The sequence below is a fragment of the Branchiostoma lanceolatum genome, chromosome 6 (genome assembly GCF_035083965.1).
Source record: "Branchiostoma lanceolatum isolate klBraLanc5 chromosome 6, klBraLanc5.hap2, whole genome shotgun sequence".
NCBI lineage: Eukaryota > Metazoa > Chordata > Leptocardii > Amphioxiformes > Branchiostomatidae > Branchiostoma > Branchiostoma lanceolatum.
Window position 1 is genome coordinate 725114 of NC_089727.1, and position 23402 is coordinate 748515.

Genomic DNA, 23402 nt, shown 5'->3' on the forward strand with positions numbered 1-23402 from the left:
CGAAGTCGTGCAGGTAGGGGGTGGAGAAGAATCTGTCTATCCTCTCGCCGACGCTCCCCTCACCCCCGCGCACCCCCCCCCCCAGGCTGCCCACCCCTCAGTCGAAGTCGTGCAGGTAGGGGGTGGAGAAGAATCTGTCTATCCTCTCGCCGACCCTCCCCTCCCCCCCGTCCACGCACCCCTTCCCCCCGCTGGTGAGCTGCCTCCCCAGCCAGACCTCCACCTTCTGTAGCCACGACTCCAGCACATCTGTAAATACAAATAATATGTCACAACTATGTGACAGGCTGTTCAGTGTAATATAACCAGCTGCTGCCGCGCCGCGTGCCTACGAAGCTGGTGTGTTACGCCGAATGGCGGTTATACCGGCTATATAGATACAGATACAGAAGCTGGGGTATTGCGCCGAAGGGTGGTTATACCTGCTATACAGATACAGAAGCTGGTGTGTTATGCTGAAGGGCGGTTATACCGGCTATACAGATCCAGATACAACTCTGATACAAAAACAGTCACGTAAATCTTTACATATATGTGGTATATCAACATTTGCAGCCGTGTCTCCAGTAGATCTGTGGCAGGGATACAAACATTTGTCACAACTCTGATGTAAAAACAGTCATCAACACTGCAAAACCTGAAATAAATAAACATTCGTCGATGAAGGTGAAACATTCAAGGTAACATTTATTAAAGCAGCTGATAAAATGTTTGCAATAAAGCGTTTGAAATTTTATCCAGTTGCTTGAATATCTGTTACCTTGCGTTTACAAAGATTCGGTCACAATGTTGATACAAAAACTACTTGACTACTGTAAATCTTGAAATAAGGCCACACCAATCTACCATGGATTTTTTTCAATTTTAGCAAAAATAAAATCATGACAACAGAAGGCCGGGGTGAAAACTTGCACCTGACCCTGTTCACTCCCTGATACTGTGTGCACCAAAGTACAAACTTTCTTCTGAGATTCTGTTTTCCTGTTGATTTTCCAATCTAGCATTTTTTAAAAAGTCTGTTAAGTAACCAAGAAATTAGAATGGTGTGGCCTAAACGTGGTATATTATAACAGTTGCAGCCACGTCTCCAGGGCACCTGTGGCAGAAATACAAACATCAGTCACAAGTCAAAATACAAAAGTCAACTGTGTTGGATAACGCAAGATTACAGTATGATTAATCATAAAGACATTCCTAACTTTTGATCCAATGATGCAAAATGTAAATGCTGCAAACATTGATGAATTTACAGTATTGGCCATAAATGTAATCAGAAACTGCACGGTTAGACAGAACTTCAGTTGGCAGTGAAACAGTCAAAACATGAGCCATAAACATTAAACTACACATTTCTAAAATAGAAAGAGAGCACACGAGAGCAAATAACTGCATGAAACACTGTGGACTTCAGCGCATGTATTCCAGTCGTGTACCACACAGACTTTGTTCGCCAGCCTAGTGCCTATTCACAACATCATTCAGGCTTCAGCACTAAGGCCAGATCAAACCAGGCTTTCACAGCCTGTTAGACAGAGGGCAACGAACTCTGGGGATCTAGAGTTCAGTGACCCCTCAGATTACTTAGGGTTCATAGACCCCTCAGGTGATTAAGAGTTCATTGACCCCAGAAGATCAAGTCTTTTGAGACCACTTATGAGAATCAGAGTTAACTGACCCCTCTCTGCCAGGTCGGGGGCTCAGCTGTTGCCATGGAAACATGCCTAAAAACACTTATCAGGCCATGGCTGCCTGTAACACAGCAATCCACTGGAGACATGACTGTTTCCTGTACATCAATTAGAAGACAGAAAGAGTTTGAGTTTATCAACTTTTTTCATTACTTTGACCCATTCAATGCGTTGCCAACCCTACCCAACTCGTCCAAAAGGGAGTGGAAACCCTTCTTAATCGTCATAAACGTCTTCTGCATCTTGTGGACACTTGGAATTACCATCGATGCAACCGGGTTCTGTCTAGAAATGACGGCAGTGTAAGGTCACCTACAAACCGGCAAGGCCTCCTGGTAAAGTGATGTGTATTTGATTGGTGGACCGTGTCAACAAACAAACTGTGAGTACAGCCCTCCGAACGTCCCTGAGTATCTGGAGAATTTCCACCTAATGCCTGCAACACTTGTACCATTTCAACATGACAACAACGATCCCGCTATGCTATAAACTCTCAAACTGCACCTTGAATCTACAGCCATTCACTGTACTGTTACTAGTGTTAGTCATTCTACCTGTTCATTTCTTAGCATCACCAAGTGGAGTGTATTTAGCCCCAAAAGTTGGCCAGGAAATGCCCAGCCCGCATACCTCTACATTATCGTCACATGATGAGTCCTCCTGTGTTCCCTGTGGTATTTGTGAAAGGACAGTAGGATGGAGTGTCCGGGGTATTGAGTGCGAGACCTGTGGAGGATGGTTCCATGCATCGTGTCAGAACATTGGAACCCAGTCTTACTCTGACCTCGGTGCCTCGGATGTCAAGTGGTTCTGCGATTTCTGTCATGCACCAAATTACAGCACGGTGGCCTTCGATCTACATGGGGTCGAGGGTGAATCCTTTAACCACGAGTCTAGTAGTACAAGTACAAGCAGTGAAAACCTCACGTTTTGCTCAGACGACTCCTTTCACCCGATACACAGCTCTACTCCAACTCGTCAAAGACAACAAGATAAGAACACAAATCGTCCACTACGTATATTAAACATAAATTTCCAATCTGTTCGTGGTAAAGTGCCGGAACTAGCCAATCTCATCCAAAGTCTTAGACCAGACATAATTCTTGGAACAGAAACATGGCTGGAAACGCCGGGAATTAGTTCTAGCGAAATATTCCCCACTGGCTACTCAAAAACTTACAGAAAAGACAGGAACAAGCACGGTGGAGGAGTCCTCGTAGCCGTGTCAGACCTCCTGGAGGCTACGATGGAGACCAGCCTTGACAGGAACTGTGAAATTGTGTGGGCCAAGGTCAAGCTTAAAGGTAAAAGGGACCTATTGATTGGCAGTTACTACCGGCCACATGTAGGACTTGAGGACAGTATGAAAGAAATGGCAGAGTCAGCAAGATTAGCTTGTCAATCCAGTAATGCTATTGTCGTCCTTGGAGGCGACTTCAACCTGCCTGACTGGGACTGGAGGGAGAGAACATTGAAGCCGGGTTCTTCTTACCCCAATATCCATCGACAGTTCATGGATATCATCAGTGACTTAGGAATGGAACAGATTGTAGAAAAACCCACAAGGGGAGCAAACACATTGGACATCATAGTGACAAACCACCCCTCTCTGTTTCCTCGTGTTGAGATTGTACCTGGCTTGTCCGACCATGATATCCCCTATGCTGAACTCCAAATAACAAATGCTCGGGTTCGTCAGAAAGAACGGCACGTCTTGTGCTTCAAAAAGGCTGACTGGGAAGGCTTACGGAGGGCAACAAAAGAAATGACAAACTCAATCCAACAGAGCCAACAGATCTCTTGGCTTCATCCGTCGAAATATCAGAATTAACAGCAAAGCCATCAAGGAAGCAGCCTACAATGCCCTTGTGAGATCGACCCTTGAATACGCGAGTACGGTGTGGGACCCGTATACCGCCAAAGACATTCATGCTGTAGAGAAAGTCCAGCGTAGGGCCGCCAGGTGGGTATGCTGCCGCTACCGCCAGTCGTCAAGTGTAGGTGACATGTTACAGGACCTTCAATGGGAATCCCTTCAAACAAGAAGGAAGAGAGCTAGACTCGCAACCTTCTACAAGGTGCATCACGGTTTCGCCACAGTCGACTCACAGTATCTACCCTCGGTCAGCCGACCAAAACGTCAGACAAGACGGCTCCACCCCTTGTCTTACGACATCCCCTTCTGCAGAACGGCCTACAGACAGTTTTCATTTTTCCCGCGGACAGTTGCAGAGTGGAACTCTTTGCCTTCAGAGATGGTCGCTGCCCCCTCCCTGGCGTCTTTCAGGGACAGGGTGACCCACCTCCACTAGACCCAGCTAGTCACCAGACACCTTCACCCCCCCTCACAACCGGTACAGTCAACAGAAAACCTTTCCCAGCACAAGCACTACATTCAAGAGCAGCAGATTCATCATCAAGTTGATGTTGGCTGCCCAACCTCGAAGAAGAAGAAGAAGACAGGGACTTTCTGGTAGCTTTGAAATATGGCGTCGGCGTGGCGTAACGGTTAGAGCATTGGACTCAGAACCAATAGGTCCCTGGTTTGATACTCACCATGCCCAGACGTTGTGCCCTTCGGAAAGGCACTTTACATGACCTTCCCTGACGGTGGATGGTTTCAACCGAGCCACTTTGGCTAATCTGTTTAGATGTGTGCCAAAAACACACTATGGATCTGGTGCGCCAATATGCGCCAATATCTGCACGTTGACATCCACCAAGAGCCGTTAAAATTTAGAAAAAAAATATATGGCTGCTTTATATGCACATTTTTCAGAATTATGGAAAGTGACTCCTACTGTTAAAACAAAGCTGGCAATTTCTCCTAGCTGTGATAAATCCATCAACTTTTAGGCATGACAACACAGAGTAAGACAATACGCCACCAGTTTAAGCCCAGTCCAGTATGATGCTACATTTGTAAACATTACCGATTCACACTCTATAGACTTGTGGACACTGACTCCTACTGGCAAAACAAAGCTCGCCATCCCTCCTAGCTGTGAGCTGCAAACTTTTGCATTTTGAGGGGTGTGACGACTAGCTGGCTGCTGCCCACCCCTGTGTCAGGGACCCCGGCAGCAGTTTAATTAAATACTGGGTACTACTTTAGCACTTCTACTGTTTGAAGACAAGCTGGTGACCCAGTGTGAAGCTGACTGCTGCCCACCCCTGTGTCAGGGACCCCGTATATAGCAGTGTGATCAAATACTGTATATTGCTACACCTACATCCCTGACTTATGATGGCTTCTGGTTCAGCCATGGAGCTTAGTTGGTGTTTGCAGCAGGAAAGTTAAGGGTAAATGTAGTCCCATAGTACAGAATTTCCCCTGAGACTCTGTTTCAAGAGTGCCAAGAACTCAGGAAATAAATTGGTGTGGTATATGCTAATTTCTCTATCCTTTTCTATCCTGTATATTTTGTTTGATCTTTGTTTATTCATGAGACTGAAGCTCAAATCGGCCTGCAGGGCGCTTCCATGAGGGAGTCAATCCCTTTCTGTGCTCTATAAATGCTGAATCGAATATGTCTGGTCTTTTCTTGGCTAGTTTAGCCGTGCGTCATGTCTGATGGTTTTTGTAGACATAATTGCTGTGTACGTGAGCATGTCTTCTAGGTAAGGTAGAATTGTTGCATACATAGTCAGCTTAAGATCTATGTCTGTATGTATGCAGTGAGTCCTCTGCTCATTATAACTCACAGACATGTAGAGATTTCTTGGTAATCGTAACTGCAAATCAAGTTAGGCCAAACCAATGCGATTGGTTGTTTCTGGGATTTGAGACAAAAGTATTTTGAGGTGGAAGATCAACATGAAAACAGAGTCTGAGTGGAAAGTCTGCACCATAGTACACACAGTTTCATGGTGAATTTAGTTATATTCAAGTTTTACTCCTCGCTTTAGGCCAAACCAATTTTATTTGTTGGTTCTCGGATTTTGAAACGACATGCTCAACTGGAAAAACAAAATGAAAACGAAGCATGAAGACTTATGGTGCACTCAGTTATTGGGAGTGAATACGGTCAGATTCGACTTTTCTCCCTACCCACTTTTTTTAATGATGTCTGCCTTCTATGCATTTCCCTGAAAATACCCAATAACCAATAAAGAAATAAATCGGTGTGTCCTTGTCTATAGAGGTCCACAAGTTGTAGAATAAACTTTGTGAACGTCAAATTTTCCTCCATGCCTTCTGCTTGAATGATGTCTGCCTTCTGTACTTTCCAATTAAAATGCACAAGAACCAATAAAGGGAATAAATTGGTATGGCTTTATCTATGGAGGCTTAGAATATACATTGTGAACACGTATGGCCATGCTTATTGGATGCCCACACATATTGGACATTTTTTATTCGGTGTCTTGAAGGCATTTTTAAAGATAAGACGATATCACAACTTACTTAATTACTTCTATATTCAGCTGCTATTTGCAAGTTTCCCACTGGACTAGATTATGCAGAAACAAGTGTCCCTGAATTTAGGTCGAGTAACAGCTTTCAATGGGATTATACATTACTCTCTTTAATTATGTAAATGAAGTCCCAATTTGCATACTATACATTTCATTATGTTAATCATCACCTAAGGTACCTGCGTACCAAAAGCAATAAAGATACACCAAACCCTGCATGAGTTATCCTCCTCCAAAGTATCATACATAAAGGCCCACTGCAGCTCAAAACAAGTCGTCAAGAGGCCCAAACTGACACCACTTGTTCCCTGCCCCAAGACCCATCCACTATAAAAAAATCATGAACCTGGCGCCTCCAGAAAATTTCACCCCAAACTTTGAAGCTCCGCTGCAAAACTTTAGATACCTGCTAGAAGGCCCATTATCGAACTTGACCTTCCTTTCTGTAAACCTTACCCACCAGGCACACATGATGACAGTAGGCAGCATATGACGGAATTGTTCTCGCGAGAACGGCGTATGTCACACGAGATTGCGCGAGAACACACGTGAGCTCTGAGATCAACTGAATCTGGGACTCAGAGCTTGACACGTATCTGGTTCGAGTCGGACTGCACTGATTTCCGTCCGCTATCTGCCCCTTTTGAGCGCCAGTTTTTCCACCGACGCCCGTACTACTCCTCTGCCCCTCGCCCAGACATTCTCCCCGAGACCAGCAACTTCCACAACCGCCTTTCCTTCACATTTCAAACATGTACGGGGCAGGTAAACGGAAAACGAGGCCCCCGGCCCGGTTCGCACTTTCCCCCACCGAAGAATCTGAAGAGGGCGGATGGCACTCCACGCCTGACGCCAGGTTGACTGAGCAGCTGAACAACGAACTTTTGGACGTCAGCAGGCGGATAGAACAGATGAAAACCGACTTGGGCATTCAGGAGGCAGAACTTGAGACGGCAAAGACCCCCCTCCCCATATCGCCGCGGCCACGAGAAGACGACGTCACGGGTCTTCGGTCCATCTTCCCAGGGGGCTTAGCGGCGCCCAGCTCCCAACAAGATGGCCGTCGCCAGCAGAGTGTTCCCGTTGACGTGCAGAGGCACTTCGCGCCGTCCCACAACAACGTGCCCACCTTGAAGGAGGTGCGGGCCTTTCATTCTTTGCACAGTAACCCGCCACCGCACGCGCCAAGACCTTCAATCGGGCAGCTGGCCTTCGGCGGCGCACTCGGAGCCGAGAAACGCCCTCCCCACGCCAACCTGCAGACATCTCCGGACGGCGAGTCTCTGATCCAAGGTAAAAAACTTTCAAGTGGTTTATCCAGGAAGTCACACGACAGAGTGGTTAGGGAAGTCGCCTGGCCTCATGAATTCGTATTTTCGGCCACAAAAACAGTCACCCATGATTCCCTAACGTGGGATCAGTTAGTTGCAGGAGAACTGGCCATTATCTTGAGTCCGAACACAAATCCCATGGAGAGCCGGAACCGGGGCCATATTTTGAGGGGTTTGATGCTCGACATCCCCACATATTCCTTCATCGGCATCAGAAACTTTTATAAGATTTTGTGGATTCACGTTGAACATGGTCTCGTTACCATCGATACCAAGACCACCACAGCAGAAGTGCATAAACTCAAAGAAGACCATCTACGTAAAGCCTCAGCTGACTTCGGCGGTGCGAGCAGTGCGCACGTTATCCAGGGTCAAACAGCCTACATGGACAGAGCTGCCGGGCCAAGAACCACGTGTTGTTACAAATACCAAGGCAACACGTGCTCCTTCGCTACAGACCATATAGCGGCCTCAGGCGTGTTGCACATCCACGCGTGCAGGGTCTGCTCCAGACATAGACCGGGAGTGGATGCCGGGCATCCGGCAATGTACTGCCCACACAACAAGGACCAGGGTGGTCAAGGCAACTACGCAGCGGCGCGGGACAACTTCTGACTAGTCCCCGCCCACAACACAGAACTGCCCAACCTGGAGAAAACATTGACTGGACTCACAACTTCAAGCCAAGTCACCCGCCCCTCATCTCTGCCCTTCCCAACACCGAAGGTTAGCGACCCACGCCCCGCCCCAAATCCCGCACGCACCGACACAGCGAGTACCAGCCCAGGACCCCTCACACTGACGCCCCCAGCACCCACGTCAGTGAATCCCCGCCCCGACGACTGTGCCTTCAAGCCCTCATACGTCCAGATGGCAAGCACGTCCCAGCAGCCCCCCGCCCAGAAGTCCGCAGCCACACAGATGGCGAGTCCCTCTCCTGCAGTTGCAACCACAGCACCCACGTCAGTGACTCCCCGCCCCGAAGACTGTGCCTTCAAGCCCTCATCCTTCCAGACGGCAAGCACGTTCCAGCAGCTCCCCACCCTGAAGCCCTCAGCCACACAGATGGCGAGTTCCCTCCCCGCAGTCTCAACCACAGCCCCCACGTCAGTGACTCCCCGCCCCGAAGACTGTGCCTTCAAGCCCTCACCTGTCCAGACGGCAAGCACGTTCCAGCAGCTCCCTACCCTGAAGCCCGCAGCCACACAGATGGCGAGTCCCCTCCTTGCAGTTTCAACCACCAGCGCCCAGCCCAGACAGCTAGTCCCACCACCCTCGTCGGCAGAGCAGTATGCAGCATGTTCATTACATGAAGTCATCCATGCCTCAGACGTAACCACAACACCGCCAAAAACCTACAGCAAGGCCATAGATCGCTACATCGACAAGGAGACCGGGCATGGAGCCACACAGGGGCCCTTCCAGTTACCGCCGTTCGGAAGCGACTTAATCACATCCCCACTCCAGACCGCCCAGAAACGCGCCGAAGGCATCGGATAGTAGTTGTGGATCTCAGTTTTCCCCCAGGGTCCGCGGTCAACGACGGTACCGCGACCAAACATTATTTAGGCAACCCCGCACAAAAACAGACAAACTTACCTCTCATCGGAGTCTTCTTGGCGCCTTCGGTCTGGCCGTTGACATCTGTGATGCTTTGAACTCTGTACCATCACTTGCGAACTGATTAAAATGATGTCAAGTGCCAATTCAGACTCCGTCTCTTCGAGTGAGAACAATTAGGCACACATGATGACAGTAGGCAGCATATGACGGAATTGTTCTCGCGAGAACGGCGTATGTCACACGAGATTGCGCGAGAACACACGTGAGCTCTGAGATCAACTGAATCTGGGACTCAGAGCTTGACACGCCACCGCCGTCCCCACATCAGACTCATGTCATGCGAACTTTAAGTATTAAGCATTGTGTATAGTTTCTGTCAGTTAAGCACTCTTGTTCTACCGTCTCCGTCGACACATTGTAAGTTACGCACATGTGGTAGTAAGTAGTTTAGTTCACTTAAGTTTGCACCGTCGTCTCGAGCTTAAACAGTGTCAGCGACAATCCCTATGGGCTATGTACACAAGACCGAGTCTTGCAGCCATGTATATAGTCAGTGTGAACACTGAAGCTCCCATTTTAGAACCGAGGCAGATTCGGGCAGAGCCTGAGTTATACTCACCTGCACCTTTTTTCTGTATATATTGTATATGCCGTCTGTTAAATACTGTGTTTGTTGATACCAGTCGCTCATCAGAGAGAGGAATGAGCTCACACTGTACGTGAAGTTGACTGTTTGTGATTTGGGACAGAATATGTGCACTCGTCCCAGTGCTACCGCACGATTTTACCGCGTATCAGCTTTTAACTTCATGCGTTGGCTAGTTACTGCGTTTAATGTTTCCCCAGTTCGGATTTTACACTGGCAGAGCCAGTTACCTCTCCTAGTTAATGACTGATTTGTATTATAGATTATAGTCTCGTTATAGTCCGTTATATTAAGAGGCACGCTAACTCCATCTTAAGTGGTTACTCAACAGGTATCCCGTGACCTGTGTAACTTCAGTTACCCGCCTAGTTGCAGTACTAGGCCGTTGACATCTGTGATGCTTTGAACTCTGTACCATCACTTGCGAACTGATTAAAATGATGTCAAGTGCCAATTCAGACTCCGTCTCTTCGAGTGAGAACAATTCACTAAGTATCATGCAGAATCATCGACAGCTTCTCGAGTTATGTTGGCGACATACAAATACACATACACACAAAACCCGCTGCAGTACCGACGGAAAATGCCAGGGGAACCATTTTTGAACTTGACCGCCGTTTCTACAACATCTACACACCTGCAAAAAATCATGAAGATCCATCAACGTTTCCGTCACTTTTTTTGCCTACATACAAACACAAAAAAATTCAAAGTCCGCTGCAGTACTGTTGAAAAACGCAAGGTGAACCATTTTCGAACTTGACCTTCCTTTGCACAACCACTACACACCTACCAAAAATCATAAAGATTCATTGAAGTTTTCTTGAGTTATGCTCCTGACATACATACAGACCCACCCAACAGATTTTTCAACCGAAAACATAATCTTCCCGAGTACTAGTACTCGGCGAAGATAATAACGAAGGCAGGCTGATGTTTTCTGTCACTCTCTAGTACCATCTCCAGTGATCAAAGCTGCAAATGTGAGACTCTGTCTGAGTCTGTAGGCCTCAAGACAACCAGATTTTAGGCCGCTAAAAATAATGACTGCAGGCCAACATCTCCAGTCACTATCTAGTACAATCTCCAGTGATCAAAGTTCCAGATATTAAACTCTGTTTGAGTCTGTAAGCCTGAAGACACCCAGATTTTGGGTTGGCTGAATTCAGAGTTCAGAGTTCCTGAAAATTAACGAAGGCAGGCTGATGTTTTCTGTCACTCTCTGGTACAATCTCCAGTGATCAGAGTTATAAACATGAGACTCTGTCTGAGTCTATGAGCCTGTAGACACCCAGAGGCCAGGCTACACCAAGTTATCCTGTGGAAGACGCAGGGAGAATACGAAAGCGTCCTGAACAAGAAATCACAGGTCTCCCACTGAAAACTTTATAGTTATTGTAATTTTTTTAACGAAATCTACAACCGTGTCAATTTCACACATCACATGCTCCACTCTCATTACCTGCATTCCTCTGAAACAAATTTGGACCACAGGAAACTATGGACACACACCATAACAAGCAAACAGACAGACAGGCCGGAAACAATTCCTCCATTTCATACTATACGCACACTTCATACGCTCATTCTCATTCAAATGTACACATTTTGTACCTTCCGTTACCGTTTGAAGTTGCTGGCGTTAGGATATGCCACATTTAAGGTGCCAAACTCTCGTTCTTATAAGCCAGAAAAGTTTTAAGTCGTCATAAAAACAAGAGTTTGGCACCTTATATCTGGCATATCCTAATGTAAGGAACGTCTAACTTCAAACGGTAACGGAAGTTACAACATGTGTACATTTAAATGAGAACGAGCGTATAGCATTACATGATTGCACCCTACACATCATAGCCTTTATATGCAGACATTCATGTGTCTTCAGGGAGCAGTCCGCATTGATGAATGAAACGTTTAAAGACTTGTGAAGAGGAGGGCCTCAAACTGGGTTATCTTATATGCTTTGAAATTCAACATGAAGGAACAACAAGTAGACGTATGGTCAAAGTATCCATTCTGATGGAACAAGAAATGCTTTTCAAAGGCTATCTTGTACATACATTTGGCCAGACCAATTTAGTATGTCGGCTCTGGGATCTTTGATAAAATGTGAACTGGAAAATCAACATGAAAACACAGTCTGAGGGGAAGTCTGTACCTTGGTACAAACAATTTCAGTGAAAAAAATTATAATTTTCCTTCCAGCGATCTCTTTTTATAATGACTTCTCCCTAAAAATTGCACTTTAGGAAATAGTTTGGTGTGAGCTGAGCTCTAACATCTGCAGCTCTGGGATCTCTCCAGCATCCAGGAGTCATTTCTGTGACCCACATCCCTCTGGTGAAAACAGTGAGAACTTTGGAACCCGACCTTTCCCAGGTAATGGATGCAGCCAGCTAAAGAACAGTCATCATGGATTTAGCACCAGGGACAGGACCTTCAGAACCTGCTGACACTGCAGAAATGTCATCCCGACCTGCTTACAGCAAGCCTTTTCCTTCCCTCATGTATCACTGGTGCCATGTTGACCTCAAAAAGCATTTAGAGTATCTAGAAGGACCTTAGAAATCTGCTGACACTGCAGAAATGTCATCCTGACCTGCTTACAGCATGCCTTATCCTAACCTGATGGTTCACTGGTGCCATGTCACCTCAAGAAGCATGTAGACTGTCTTCAAGTGTGTGTTGGGACTATAAGAAGGCAGGAAATGGCCTTTGCGCAGTCATATTGATGAGAATGTCAGGATGCTACTACTGCTGTTACTACCAGATACCTGTTCTGAGTGGGGTCTTGGCGTAGTGAGTCATTGTTTGATATTGTTAGAACTTTGGTACCTCGACCTTTACCAGTTATTGGATGTAGCTAGCTGAACAATAACCATGGATTCAGCACCAGGGACAGGATCTTTACAAACCTGCTGACACTGCAGAAATGTCACCCTGACCTCCTTACAGCATGTCTTATCTACTCCTCATGGATCACTGGTGCCCTGTCGACCTCAAGAAGCACTTAGAGTGTCTTCAAGTGTGTGTTGGGACCATCAAAAAGGCAGGAAATGGCCACTGCGCAGTCATATTGATGAGAATGTCACAATGTTACTGCTATCCTACTAGATAACTGTTCTGGATTTGCATTTGGATTCATTGGAATTGCAACAATGCAATACACGTGGGACACAGGCAGCTATTGCTGATGTCGTGACCAACACACATAATGTACCCAATTCTTACACTTGGGTGGAGTGGGGAAAATCGTGTTAAGTACCTTTTTTCTCAAAGACACAAGATCGGTGGCAGCAGGGGATTCGAACCCGGAACCCCTTGGTTCTGAGTCGGAAATCCTGCCGTTACGCCACACGACCCCACTGAGTGGGGACTTGGCGTAGTCATAAGTGAGTCATTGTTTGACATTGTTAGAACTTTTGTACCTCGGCCTTTCCCAGTTAATGGAATGTAGCTAGCTGAAAAATAATCCTGGATTCAGCACCAGGGACAGGACCTTCACAAACATGCTGACACTGCAGAAATGTCATCCTGACCTGCTTACAGCATGTCTTAGCCTTCCATCATGGATCACTGGTGCCCTGTCAACCTCAAGAAGCATTTAGAGTATCTAGAAGGACCTTAGAAATCTTAGTTCTCAAGAAGCACTTAGACTGTCTTCAAGTGTGTGTTGGAACTGTAAAGAAGGTAGCAAATGGCCTTTGCTCAGTCAAATTGATGAGAATGTCAGGATGTGATTCCAGTATGATACTTGATACCTGTTCTGAGTGGGGACTTGGCGTAGTGAGTCATAGTTTGATATTGTTAGAACGTTGGAATCTCGACCTTTCCCAGTTAATGGATGTAGTCAGCTGAACAATAATCCTGGATTCAGCACCAGGGGCAGGATCTTTACAAACCTGCTGACACTGCAGAAATGTCATCCTGACCTCCTTATAGCATGTCTTATCTACTCCTCATGGATCATTGCTGCCATGTCACCTCAAAAAGCATTAAAAGTATCTAGAAGGACCTTAGAAATCTGCTGACACTGCAGAAATGTCATTCTGACCTGTTTATAGCATGTCTTAGCCTCAAGGATCATTGGTGACCTGTCACCTCAAAAAGCACTTAGAGTGTCTTCAAGTGTACATGTATGTTGTAACTATAAGAAGGCAGGAAATGGCCCTTGCGCAGTCATATTGATGAGAATGTCAGGATGTTATTACTGCTATCCTTCCATATACCTGAGTGGGAACTCGGAGAAAAGTAAATCACTGTTTGATATGTGCAGATAGAGTCAAAGTTTGTCTGATATCTTCTCTGCCAAATCACCATCTGATCAAACAGATCTTTCCAGACTTTCCTGGCTCAGAAGTGATGTCATCAGCCCCATGAATTACACCATAACCATTGACTATACCTTATGACTATCGGTTCTTTGAAGTGCATCGTAGTGGCCGAAATATACCATGTTTGGAAGCACTATCCCTGGTATGATATACTAGGGTTACAACCAGTAAGTCTTTGTGTCTCCACACCGAGTAAACAACTGGGCAGTAGGAGAGAGGCATACAGGCAACAATAACTTCATTTAGTGTTTCTCTGATTGGGAAAAAAATGCTGAAATGGAAGACCAATGTGAAAACAGAGTCTGAGGGTCAAGTCTGTACTTTGACATTTTCAGAGAGAGAATGTTAGGTCTGGGATCTCTTTACCATTCAGCAGCAATGCAGAGTATAATATCCCAGCATTCTGAGACACGACTGAGGAAAATCGCTCCTATCCAGCCATCCGCTGCCTTCTTAATGGTTCCAACAGAGACTTAAAGACATCCCAGGCTTTCTCCGGGTCCACAGGTCACCAGTGATCCAGGAGGGAAGACTTGCTGTAAGGAGGTCGGGGGTGACATCAGGGTCAGGGTCAGGGTCAGGGGCTGACAAATTGGCGGAAAATGCCTTGGCAGTTGGAAACATCAACATGACTGGGGCCGATGTTGTCAACATCATCAGGACAAAACGCTTGAATAAGGATAACAAATGTTCCGTCTACTTGGTATTATGATGGGTGGTCTTATCTCAGATGGGACATAAAGCCGGAGGTGTAGTGTTTAAGGAGAGCCAGACCTCGGTCACACTAAAGAACCCGCCACACTTATTGAAAAGAGTAGTGGCCCATCCTAGTGTGAGTGGATCAAAACATAGTCCGGTCTTGCTCAGCTTGTACTTACTGTAGAAAAACTGCTGTGTTATGCCTAAAGGCGGTTTACAGTTAAAAGAAACAATAAAATAAAATAAACACTCACCGTCTGCCACGCTGGGAGACTTGAGCACGGAGACCGTCATGCCGGCGATCGCGAGGAAGAACAGCTGTATCCTGACGAGCGAGTTTCCGGGCGTGAGCCTCACCGTCCGCCAGATGATCTTGATCATGTCCATGAACGTGCTCTCTGCCGTCGCCGCGCCCCCCAGGCTGGCAAACTTCTGCACGAGCTTCGCTCCGTCGGGGCCGGTCGCGGTCCTCCGCAGCTCGGAGCGGATGTGGGTGAAGGTTTTCTGGGCGTCGTCGGTGTCCTCGAAGTCCGTAGCAGCGAAAACCCGGTCCAGCAGCCTGGCCGCCTCCTCTGGAGGGGAGAGAGGAACAAGATGAGGGGATATCACAGGGCTCAAGATAATGGATGCATGCGCACCTTTGTGCACCCAAATTTGGAGCTGTGCACCTAATTTTTGACTGTGAGTGCACCAGTGCACCTAGTTATTTTTGTACTTCATATAGTAATAATTCTCTTGTACACTAGCATACAGAATATTCTTGAAATGCAAGTATCAGAAAAGCAACATAACCTTTTGTTGTACTTTATTTTTATGTATTGCTTGGTTGAAATTTGAAATCTGGGTAGAAATGCAGACTGAAGTTCTTAAGACAGGCAGTAATGCCAAACTTATGTTTTCCTGACATTCAACTTTATTTAATGGAGTGCACCTCAAAATTTTTCTGTGCACCTAATTATTTTGGTTGGGTGCACCAAAAATGAATTTCGAGCCCTGCACCATAAATAACCTCATCAGGTTGGTAGAACATATATAGGATATTGTAGTTCTCTTTTTACACAACCAGTCACTGAGTCAGCAGGTGAGATTACCAATAACCTGAGGCCACACCAATTCTATCTGTTGGTTCTAAGATTTTTTTTTTAATAATGCCAAATTGGACGATGAAGTTTAAAACTTGCAATTGCCTGAAGCAGCAAAAAACCTGCTTGGCCTCTTAGGAGAGAGGAACAAGACTTCACTCCAAATGTGGCATCGTGTGGCGCGATCGCTAGGATGTTTCACCCGGAACCGAGAGGTCCCAGGCTCGAAACCCCGATATGCCACGATGTTGTGTCCTTGGGAAAGGCACTTAACACGACTTTCCTCACTCCACCCAGGTGTGAATGGGTACCTGACTTCGGTTGGGGAAGGTCTTATTGAGGTCACCTGCTTGTGCCGAATGGCAGCCGCCCATCCCTTGCGACAGTTCCACAAGATGCAAGTGTGGAGCAAATATGTATCTGTTGCCCATATGTATTAGATAATGTGACAACCCATGCATGGTATACATTGGGAAATATATCAAAAAATGTCTAGACGTAAGAAACTCCTCCAATGATTGTAAAATCCCATTGTCATCCCATACTACTACACCATATTGTATAAGATAGACTACTTCACCATATTGTATAAGATAGACTACTACATAATATTGTATTAGATAGATTGGTTAGCCTAATAGAATGTTATCTGTGTACCAGTGAATGCAATACTTTGTACCTTGTACAATTGTTGTGCAATAAAGTTATTATATCATTGTAAACCCAGCACCAATTCCGCACCAGAAAGCTGCCATTGCACGGGTCATTTCTGACCAATAAACCATTATTAAAAGAGGAGACGTCTGTGTGGCTCAGTCGTTGTACAGCATTCCACCTCCAGACACCAGGAGTAGGATTCAGTCCCAGACTTAATAAATGTTCTGAAGCGCTGAAACTGTCAATTTTACGTCGGTGCACTCAGACAAGGGCGGCGATGTCATCTGGGACAGGAGCCAAAACATGCGCTTACTAGCAGTAACAGGTCTGCAACAGGTCTGTAATAGCGTCATTAGCCGGGTACGCATCTTTTTATACAACTGCTGAGAAACTCAGGTGTAACATAATCTGCCCACTAGAGAGGTATAGTCGTCACAGTTGTCACCCTGAGCACATTTCACCGTGATGTTCAATTCTTATCATTGAAGCACAACCCTTCCAACTGGCAGGATAAAAGCCGCACAGCCTTGACAGTTTGAATAACTGCAAGTCTGGGATTCAAATACTTTTATATCATGTCTGGTTTCTGCATGCACTGTAGCTCAGAACACAAAGCCTGTATTCTACTAGCTTGGAAAATTGCAAAATGTCGGTATTTTTTCCTGCAATAAGGCCACACCAATTTAATTTCTTGGTTAACGGAATTTAAAAAAAATGCTAGATTGGAAAATCAACAGGAAAACAGAATCTCAGAGGAAAGTTTGTACTTTGGTGCACACAGTTTCAGGGAGTGAACAGGGTCAGGTGCAAGTTTTCACCCCAGCCTTCTGTTTCAATAACGTCCTCGTGCTAAAATCTAAAAAAAAAAAATCCGCTTACCAAGAGATTAAATTGGTGCGGCCTAAGGATAATTTTTCTGCAAATTGCAGGTGGGTATTTTGACGGTATTTACACCAGCAGCCGATGTGTGAAGTAGAACCATTCAGCATTGCCCTGAGAAAGGTGACTGTCACAGAAACGTCGGCTGTTGGAAAAATACCTTGGCTGTAAAAAAACCTTGTTAACCAGGAGCAAATCATCCCTTCCATTCGTACTACAAAACTAATAAAAAAATAGAAGAACGTACAGTTCATGTACAGCCACGTCTCTACTTAGCTCACTAATCCTCCTCACAACAGACCAGGTCCTGTCTCTGTCAGTCACCAGTCTGCATATTAACTCTACCCGGGGATTAGCGCTATGATCCATTCTGAGCCTCGACTTGCATTAAACCAGGGATATTAGAAAGAACTGGGGGATTGCTGGAATATTACTGCTGGGACTAAGTGTGGTGAGGCTGCCAAGTTATTTATTTGTTTTGTCCATGAAGGTTAGACTACCAGGTAATAAGACGCAAGACTAGAGTCACCGCATTCAGACAGAAACATAGGAGTAATGAAGCATTTTAGCTATCAATATTCAACCACTCAAGGGACCTTTCTGATGAATTTGGAGGATACCCCTGAATTTACATCAATGTAATAAGACTGAAAAACTGACAGAACTGAACGGTAAGTTGACCATGCAGCAAAACACTACTCACTAGACTGCAGGGATATTTTTCTCAGGTGAAACATGCTCTATCTTTAACCGCTTGCAAGTATTTTTGCTCATAATTTCCTCCCAGAGTAGATTCCGTTCCAAGCGGGTGTCCCTAGCCTCTGATCAGTCCAGCTAACAGGTGTCCACAGTTCCGGGCAGCCGGATGAAAATCACAGCTTTGATATCGTGGGATGAAAGGTCCAGGAATAGACAGGTAATTTGTAACTTGGTCTGTTCTCACCAGACTCACCTTCTGATGTCTGATCTAATCAGCTGGGAGGACGCACCTGGGGCCGAACCAAGTTCATTGGTTGGTTCCCGGATTATTTGAAAATATGCTCAACTGAAAAAAACATAATGAAAATAAAGCCTGAGGACCAGGTTCATGCCTTGTTGCACTCAGTTTTATGCTGTGAATTATTACCTAAACCCATGTTCAGGTTCAGCTCCGGATTTGAATCCAGTGGTATTGGCATAATGTGAGCAACTCGTTCAAACCACGTTTCCATAGATCGTGAAATTTGCACTGGAAAAAGATGAAAACATTGCTGTTTTTGTGGTTAAGACTGAGCTGTTGTGTTTACTACTGACTGTATATAATTTTGCATGCATATTTTTCAAATTGTATGTCAACTTTTGAGTTAGAGTTCCGCATCTAGAGAATGCTGTTAAGTGGCCTCCAAGTGTCCTAGTCCCTGTTGCCAGGCTGTAAGTCGTGGTTAGGTAAGAGGGATCTACATACTAATTGCCTAGAAGTGGTCGTTATAATTAGGTCCATATCATACTGTACAGGGTCCCTCTTAGCACTGAGAGTGTCTCCATGAGTAGCTGTTATGCAGAGGTTGCCTGTATGAAGGGCACAGCACCTTAGAGCCCTCAGGCTGAGTTACAAATGTCAGATTGCAGATTTTTTTGCCTGACAGCCTGTTGTTCCAACAGTCACTGATCTTACACTAGCAATGCTGCCCCTTCAGGGATCTGTGTATCGCTGTGTTGCAGTTTTCATAAAATAGAATAAAATAACACTAACATAGGGGTTTCGGAACATAGGGGTGTCTCCCGATCAACAAGGGTCTAAGACATTACGTTTTCAATCGATCACACAACTAAAAATCTTTTGTGCAGCACGTCCCAAAAATGCCTGCATTGTTTAACTGCAGTGAAAAGCTTAAGGAGACCCGGACCTATACCAAACTCAGGAACCTCCGTCCTCCCAAGTTCCTTTCTAGCAGACATCAGGTATTATCCTTATATATGAGAAAAGGTCAACTTTATAAAAAGAAATTTAAGACACCATACCGGGATTGTGAAATGATTTGTACAGCCATGCTGAGCCTCCTTATGGCAGGACGCATGCTGCAGTTATGGTCCTAACTCAGGCCTTTATAAGCATAACCTCGGGCTGGGTACCCTAAAATAGCAGGTACAAATGCAGCATGCTTTGCCCCAGCTTTGTCCTTATCATATTGTACTTATGCTTGATATATTCTCCAAACATTAGCCACAGTGAGAGAATAAGAAAGCTCAAAAGATTCGTGTACTTTGCATAACAAGGTTTTCCCCTAACCCTAGCTGAGCCATTACTGCAGAGCTTGGAAAGTAACCAGAAGACTGTGCAGTTGGAATGAGATCTCAAAACCAGAAGTTATGCTGCAGTACCAAGGAAAGTCGCCAGGGGGCCCAAAATCTAATCATGTCTTTAATAGGACAGGACCTAACCACATACCAAGTTTCATGACACTCCATTCTTAGCTTCTTAGATATGCTGCCAAACCACAAACATACATGTATCCAAACATACATACACCCAAGTGCTATCAAAAACATAACCTTCTTGGCAAAGGTAAAAGAGGCTAGGCCATCCCGTCAAACTCAAATTTTGAGTTTGACGGGATGGCCTAGCCTCTTTTACCTTTGCCAAGAAGGTTATGTTTTTGATAGCACTTGGGTGTATGTATGTTTGGATACATGTATGTTTGTGGTTTGGCAGCATATCTAAGAAGCTAAGAATGGAGTGTCATGAAACTTGGTATGTGGTTAGGTCCTGTCCTATTAAAGACATGATTAGATTTTGGGCCCCCTGGCGACTTTCCTTGGTACTGCAGCATAACTTCTGGTTTTGAGATCTCATTCCAACTGCACAGTCTTCTGGTTACTTTCCAAGCTCTGCAGTAATGGCTCAGCTAGGGTTAGGGGAAAACCTTGTTATGCAAAGTACACGAATCTTTTGAGCTTTCTTATTCTCTCACTGTGGCTAATGTTGAAATGAAAACATCAAGTATCTCTTGACGCACTTGCGCTAGGGTTTGGCCCAACGCGAAAGACATGCCCGCTCTACGCGCTTTACAACCCGAAAACACGGCAACTACGGTACCCTAGTACTTAACAATCGTCAGAAATAAAATCGAGTGTTATTGTAAACAGACTTTTAGAATACTGCATGTAAACATTCAAATTATGTTGTCCAAATTTCCAGCGTGTGTACAAACATGTGATACACAGAATCTCTAGAAGAGCTGGCGCTAGAGTTTCGGGGAAGGACATATTTATGCTCCCCGAAACATTACCCGCTCTTTTACAACCCCACAACACGGCCTGTACCGTACCTAGCACACTGCCCCGGCCCTTCCCCTCGGCCGGTGCGGGCGCGCCGGGCTCCTCCGAGGTCTGCCTGGCCGTGCAGAGCGGGAGACAAGACGCCATCCTAGGGTTCCTCCGCAGCTTCCGCAGAAGCCTCCTCATCCGTACCGCCGGGCGGAGGTACAGCCGGGCCGAGACGTAAGCACTAGGCGCAGACTCCGAACCGAACGCTTCTTTCACTCTCGCCGCTTCCTAAAGCTACAGCTGGGATGACGTGCGTAACTATGGCGACGGACTGTAAACTGGCCTGTTACTATGGCGACGGACCACAAACGGTCTGTACTGATGGCTGGTAGATTACTAACGGTACTTAAAGTTAGAGCCGCACTTTATAATGATTTATATAGTGGGGTTTGTATAGGGGAGGGGGGCAAAAATGTGGGTTAGTTCGGCGTGTCGGTGGACCATAGGCCGGCCGAAAACGTGGCAGACACACAGATTTGGAAGAGATGACAAATCAATGACGCGCCAATACGCACCTTGTACGTCAGGATGAGTCATGGTGGCCGGACGGTTATGGAAGCGTCAGAAACGTGGCGTCACGTCATCACTGCTGGGTGCAGGTCTGAAATATTCGCGTGGATCGATGATCGTGGGGGGACACACCCCCTCGGGAGGTCATAGGCCACAGGGCCGGGCCACTTACAAACAGGGGTGTTAGGTTCAAGTTTACTTAATAAAGAAAGTTTTACTTGCTGTGTGGGTAAGGGGCTGAAGTCTGCCATCTCTGATTGGCTTGTTTGTTTTGTGGTCTTGTAAAAACCCTCTCAAGTGTGTCATGCCTACCAGTTTCTTAGATGTCAAATAGTGTCTTTCAAAGTTTTTCAATGAAAGTTTATTTGCAAGTTTGTGCCAGAAGGCATAACTTAAACTTAACTGAAAATAAGAAAAATAGAAATTGAAATACCTGTACGTTTAAAACATATTCTCAATTCATAACTAGTTATCTAGTTCCTTGGTGATTGATGTTAACTCAAAAACAGAAAAAACACCAAGACACAGAATTTTTTCCTGATGTTCAGAAAACATAATTTTAATAAATCTGTCAATAGCAGTTGCCATAGTAACCATACATTATACCCTCAGACATGTAAGTTCTATAAAACATTGAGATACTAGCAGGACTGAATGGTAATCTAATCCGAGATTCTTTCTGACTCCAATGACTACACATGGTTCCTAATAGTATTACACACAAAATGTGACATAACATATAACATTAACACACTGCTCTAACTTCTCTTGGTTTGACATCTCCAAATTGACAAAAGCTGCCTCGATGAATCACTAAAATGTGGGGTGGGACTAACAGAGCAGCCTTTCACTGTAGAATTGCACTAAGGACTTTTTTTGTATTTTTTGAAATTTTGTTACTGTATTTATCATCTGTATATGGATGAAATGTAAGAGAATTTTGCTACATTTAAAAAAAATCCCTACATCACAAAGTTAAAGTTCTTCAGAAAGCCTGCAGCAACTTTAAGAAAAGAGGAAAATCACAGGTAAAAATTAAAAAGAAAACAAAACATAATACTCCAAAAATAATTACTCAAGCAACTGGATAAGATTTTGAAACAGTCATGTTTGACTGTTTCAAAATCTTATCCAGTTGCTTGAGTAATTATTTTTGGCGTATCTTATTACCTAGATGTCTAACCTTCATCAACGAAACATAATACTGACATAAGCCCATACATAATGAGCTGGAGCTAGTTTATACAAAAACTGGTCTAAACAGACTTTGCAACAAGTTCATACCACAATGGTAAACACTGATGATAGAGAGGCTTTATATAATAGAAATCATAATAGGATAATACAACAGTAGGTCACAATTTAAGTACACAGGCAAAGTTAAATGCAGTGTTTATGCATGATTTGACATAATAGCTAAAAAATACAAATAACAAGTACAAATACATGCAAGCTTCAATACATCAGAATGAGAAGCTGAATCTTTGGATATTTTTAGTGTAAACTTTGTATAATTACAGTAACATTAGACTAATAATCTAATATGTTTCGAACAACTAAAAGCTACAATGATTACAACACATTTTTATTTAAAAGACTGCAGAGAAGTCAACTAAAAACCATCCTGTCAACCAATCATTCAATTCTCGATTGTGACAGATTTTTAAATCATGGCACTTTTGACCAATTCTTGACTTCTCAGACTCAAGTCCAATGAACTTGAATGACACAAACACGATATCCTACAAAGTCAGTTTGACCTTGACTCAGGAATTCGTGACGGAGAGTAGTGAAAATAACACATCATCTACTCGTGACACGTGTCACAAACTGTGGTGGCGTCATGGTGAGTAGTCCAGGCTGGGTAAACAACACATGATCATGACATGACATCACCCCCCTCCCCTTCCAGTCTCACATGATCATGACATGACATTACCCCCCTCCCCTACCAGTCTCACATGATCATGACATGACATTACCCCCCTCCCCTACCAGTCTCACATGATCATGACATGACATTACCCCCCTCCCCTACCAGTCTCACATGATCATGACATGACATTACCCCCCTCCCCTACCAGTCTCACATGATCATGACATGACATTACCCCCCTCCCCTACCAGTCTCACATGATCATGACTGACATGACATGACCCCCCTCCCCTACCAGTCTCACATGATCATGACATGACATTACCCCCCTCCCCTACCAGTCTCACATGATCATGACATGATATCACCCCCTGACCCCTACCAGTCTCACATGATCATGACACGACATGAC

At 45.1% G+C, this 23402-nt stretch overlaps 3 protein-coding genes across 4 annotated transcripts; 2 read left to right on the top strand and 1 right to left on the bottom strand.

The window, feature by feature from the left end:
- Nucleotides 1-69: 69 nt before the first annotated feature.
- LOC136436063 (uncharacterized) lies at nt 70-21271 on the bottom strand. Of its 2 annotated transcripts, none has more exons than XM_066429769.1 (3): nt 21120-21271; nt 14935-15252; nt 70-249 (listed from the first exon to the last, which is right to left on the bottom strand). In XM_066429769.1, exons 1-3 carry the CDS (start codon nt 21139-21141, stop codon nt 98-100), a joined length of 492 nt encoding a protein of 163 aa, XP_066285866.1. In that variant the 5' UTR covers nt 21142-21271; the 3' UTR covers nt 70-97. The 2 variants fall into 2 exon arrangements, with proteins under 2 accessions (XP_066285866.1, XP_066285865.1); XM_066429768.1 differs by lacking the exon at nt 21120-21271 and adding an exon at nt 20607-21021.
- On the top strand, nt 1821-3465 carry LOC136436033 (uncharacterized; the record flags this gene model as incomplete). The annotated part of the gene is made up of 1 exon (XM_066429725.1): nt 1821-3465. A coding segment is annotated over exon 1 (1317 nt), but the record flags the coding sequence as incomplete, so codon positions are not given.
- LOC136437107 (uncharacterized) lies at nt 3467-4149 on the top strand (the record flags this gene model as incomplete). The annotated part of the gene is made up of 1 exon (XM_066431583.1): nt 3467-4149. A coding segment is annotated over one exon (534 nt), but the record flags the coding sequence as incomplete, so codon positions are not given.
- Nucleotides 21272-23402: the final 2131 nt, after the last annotated feature.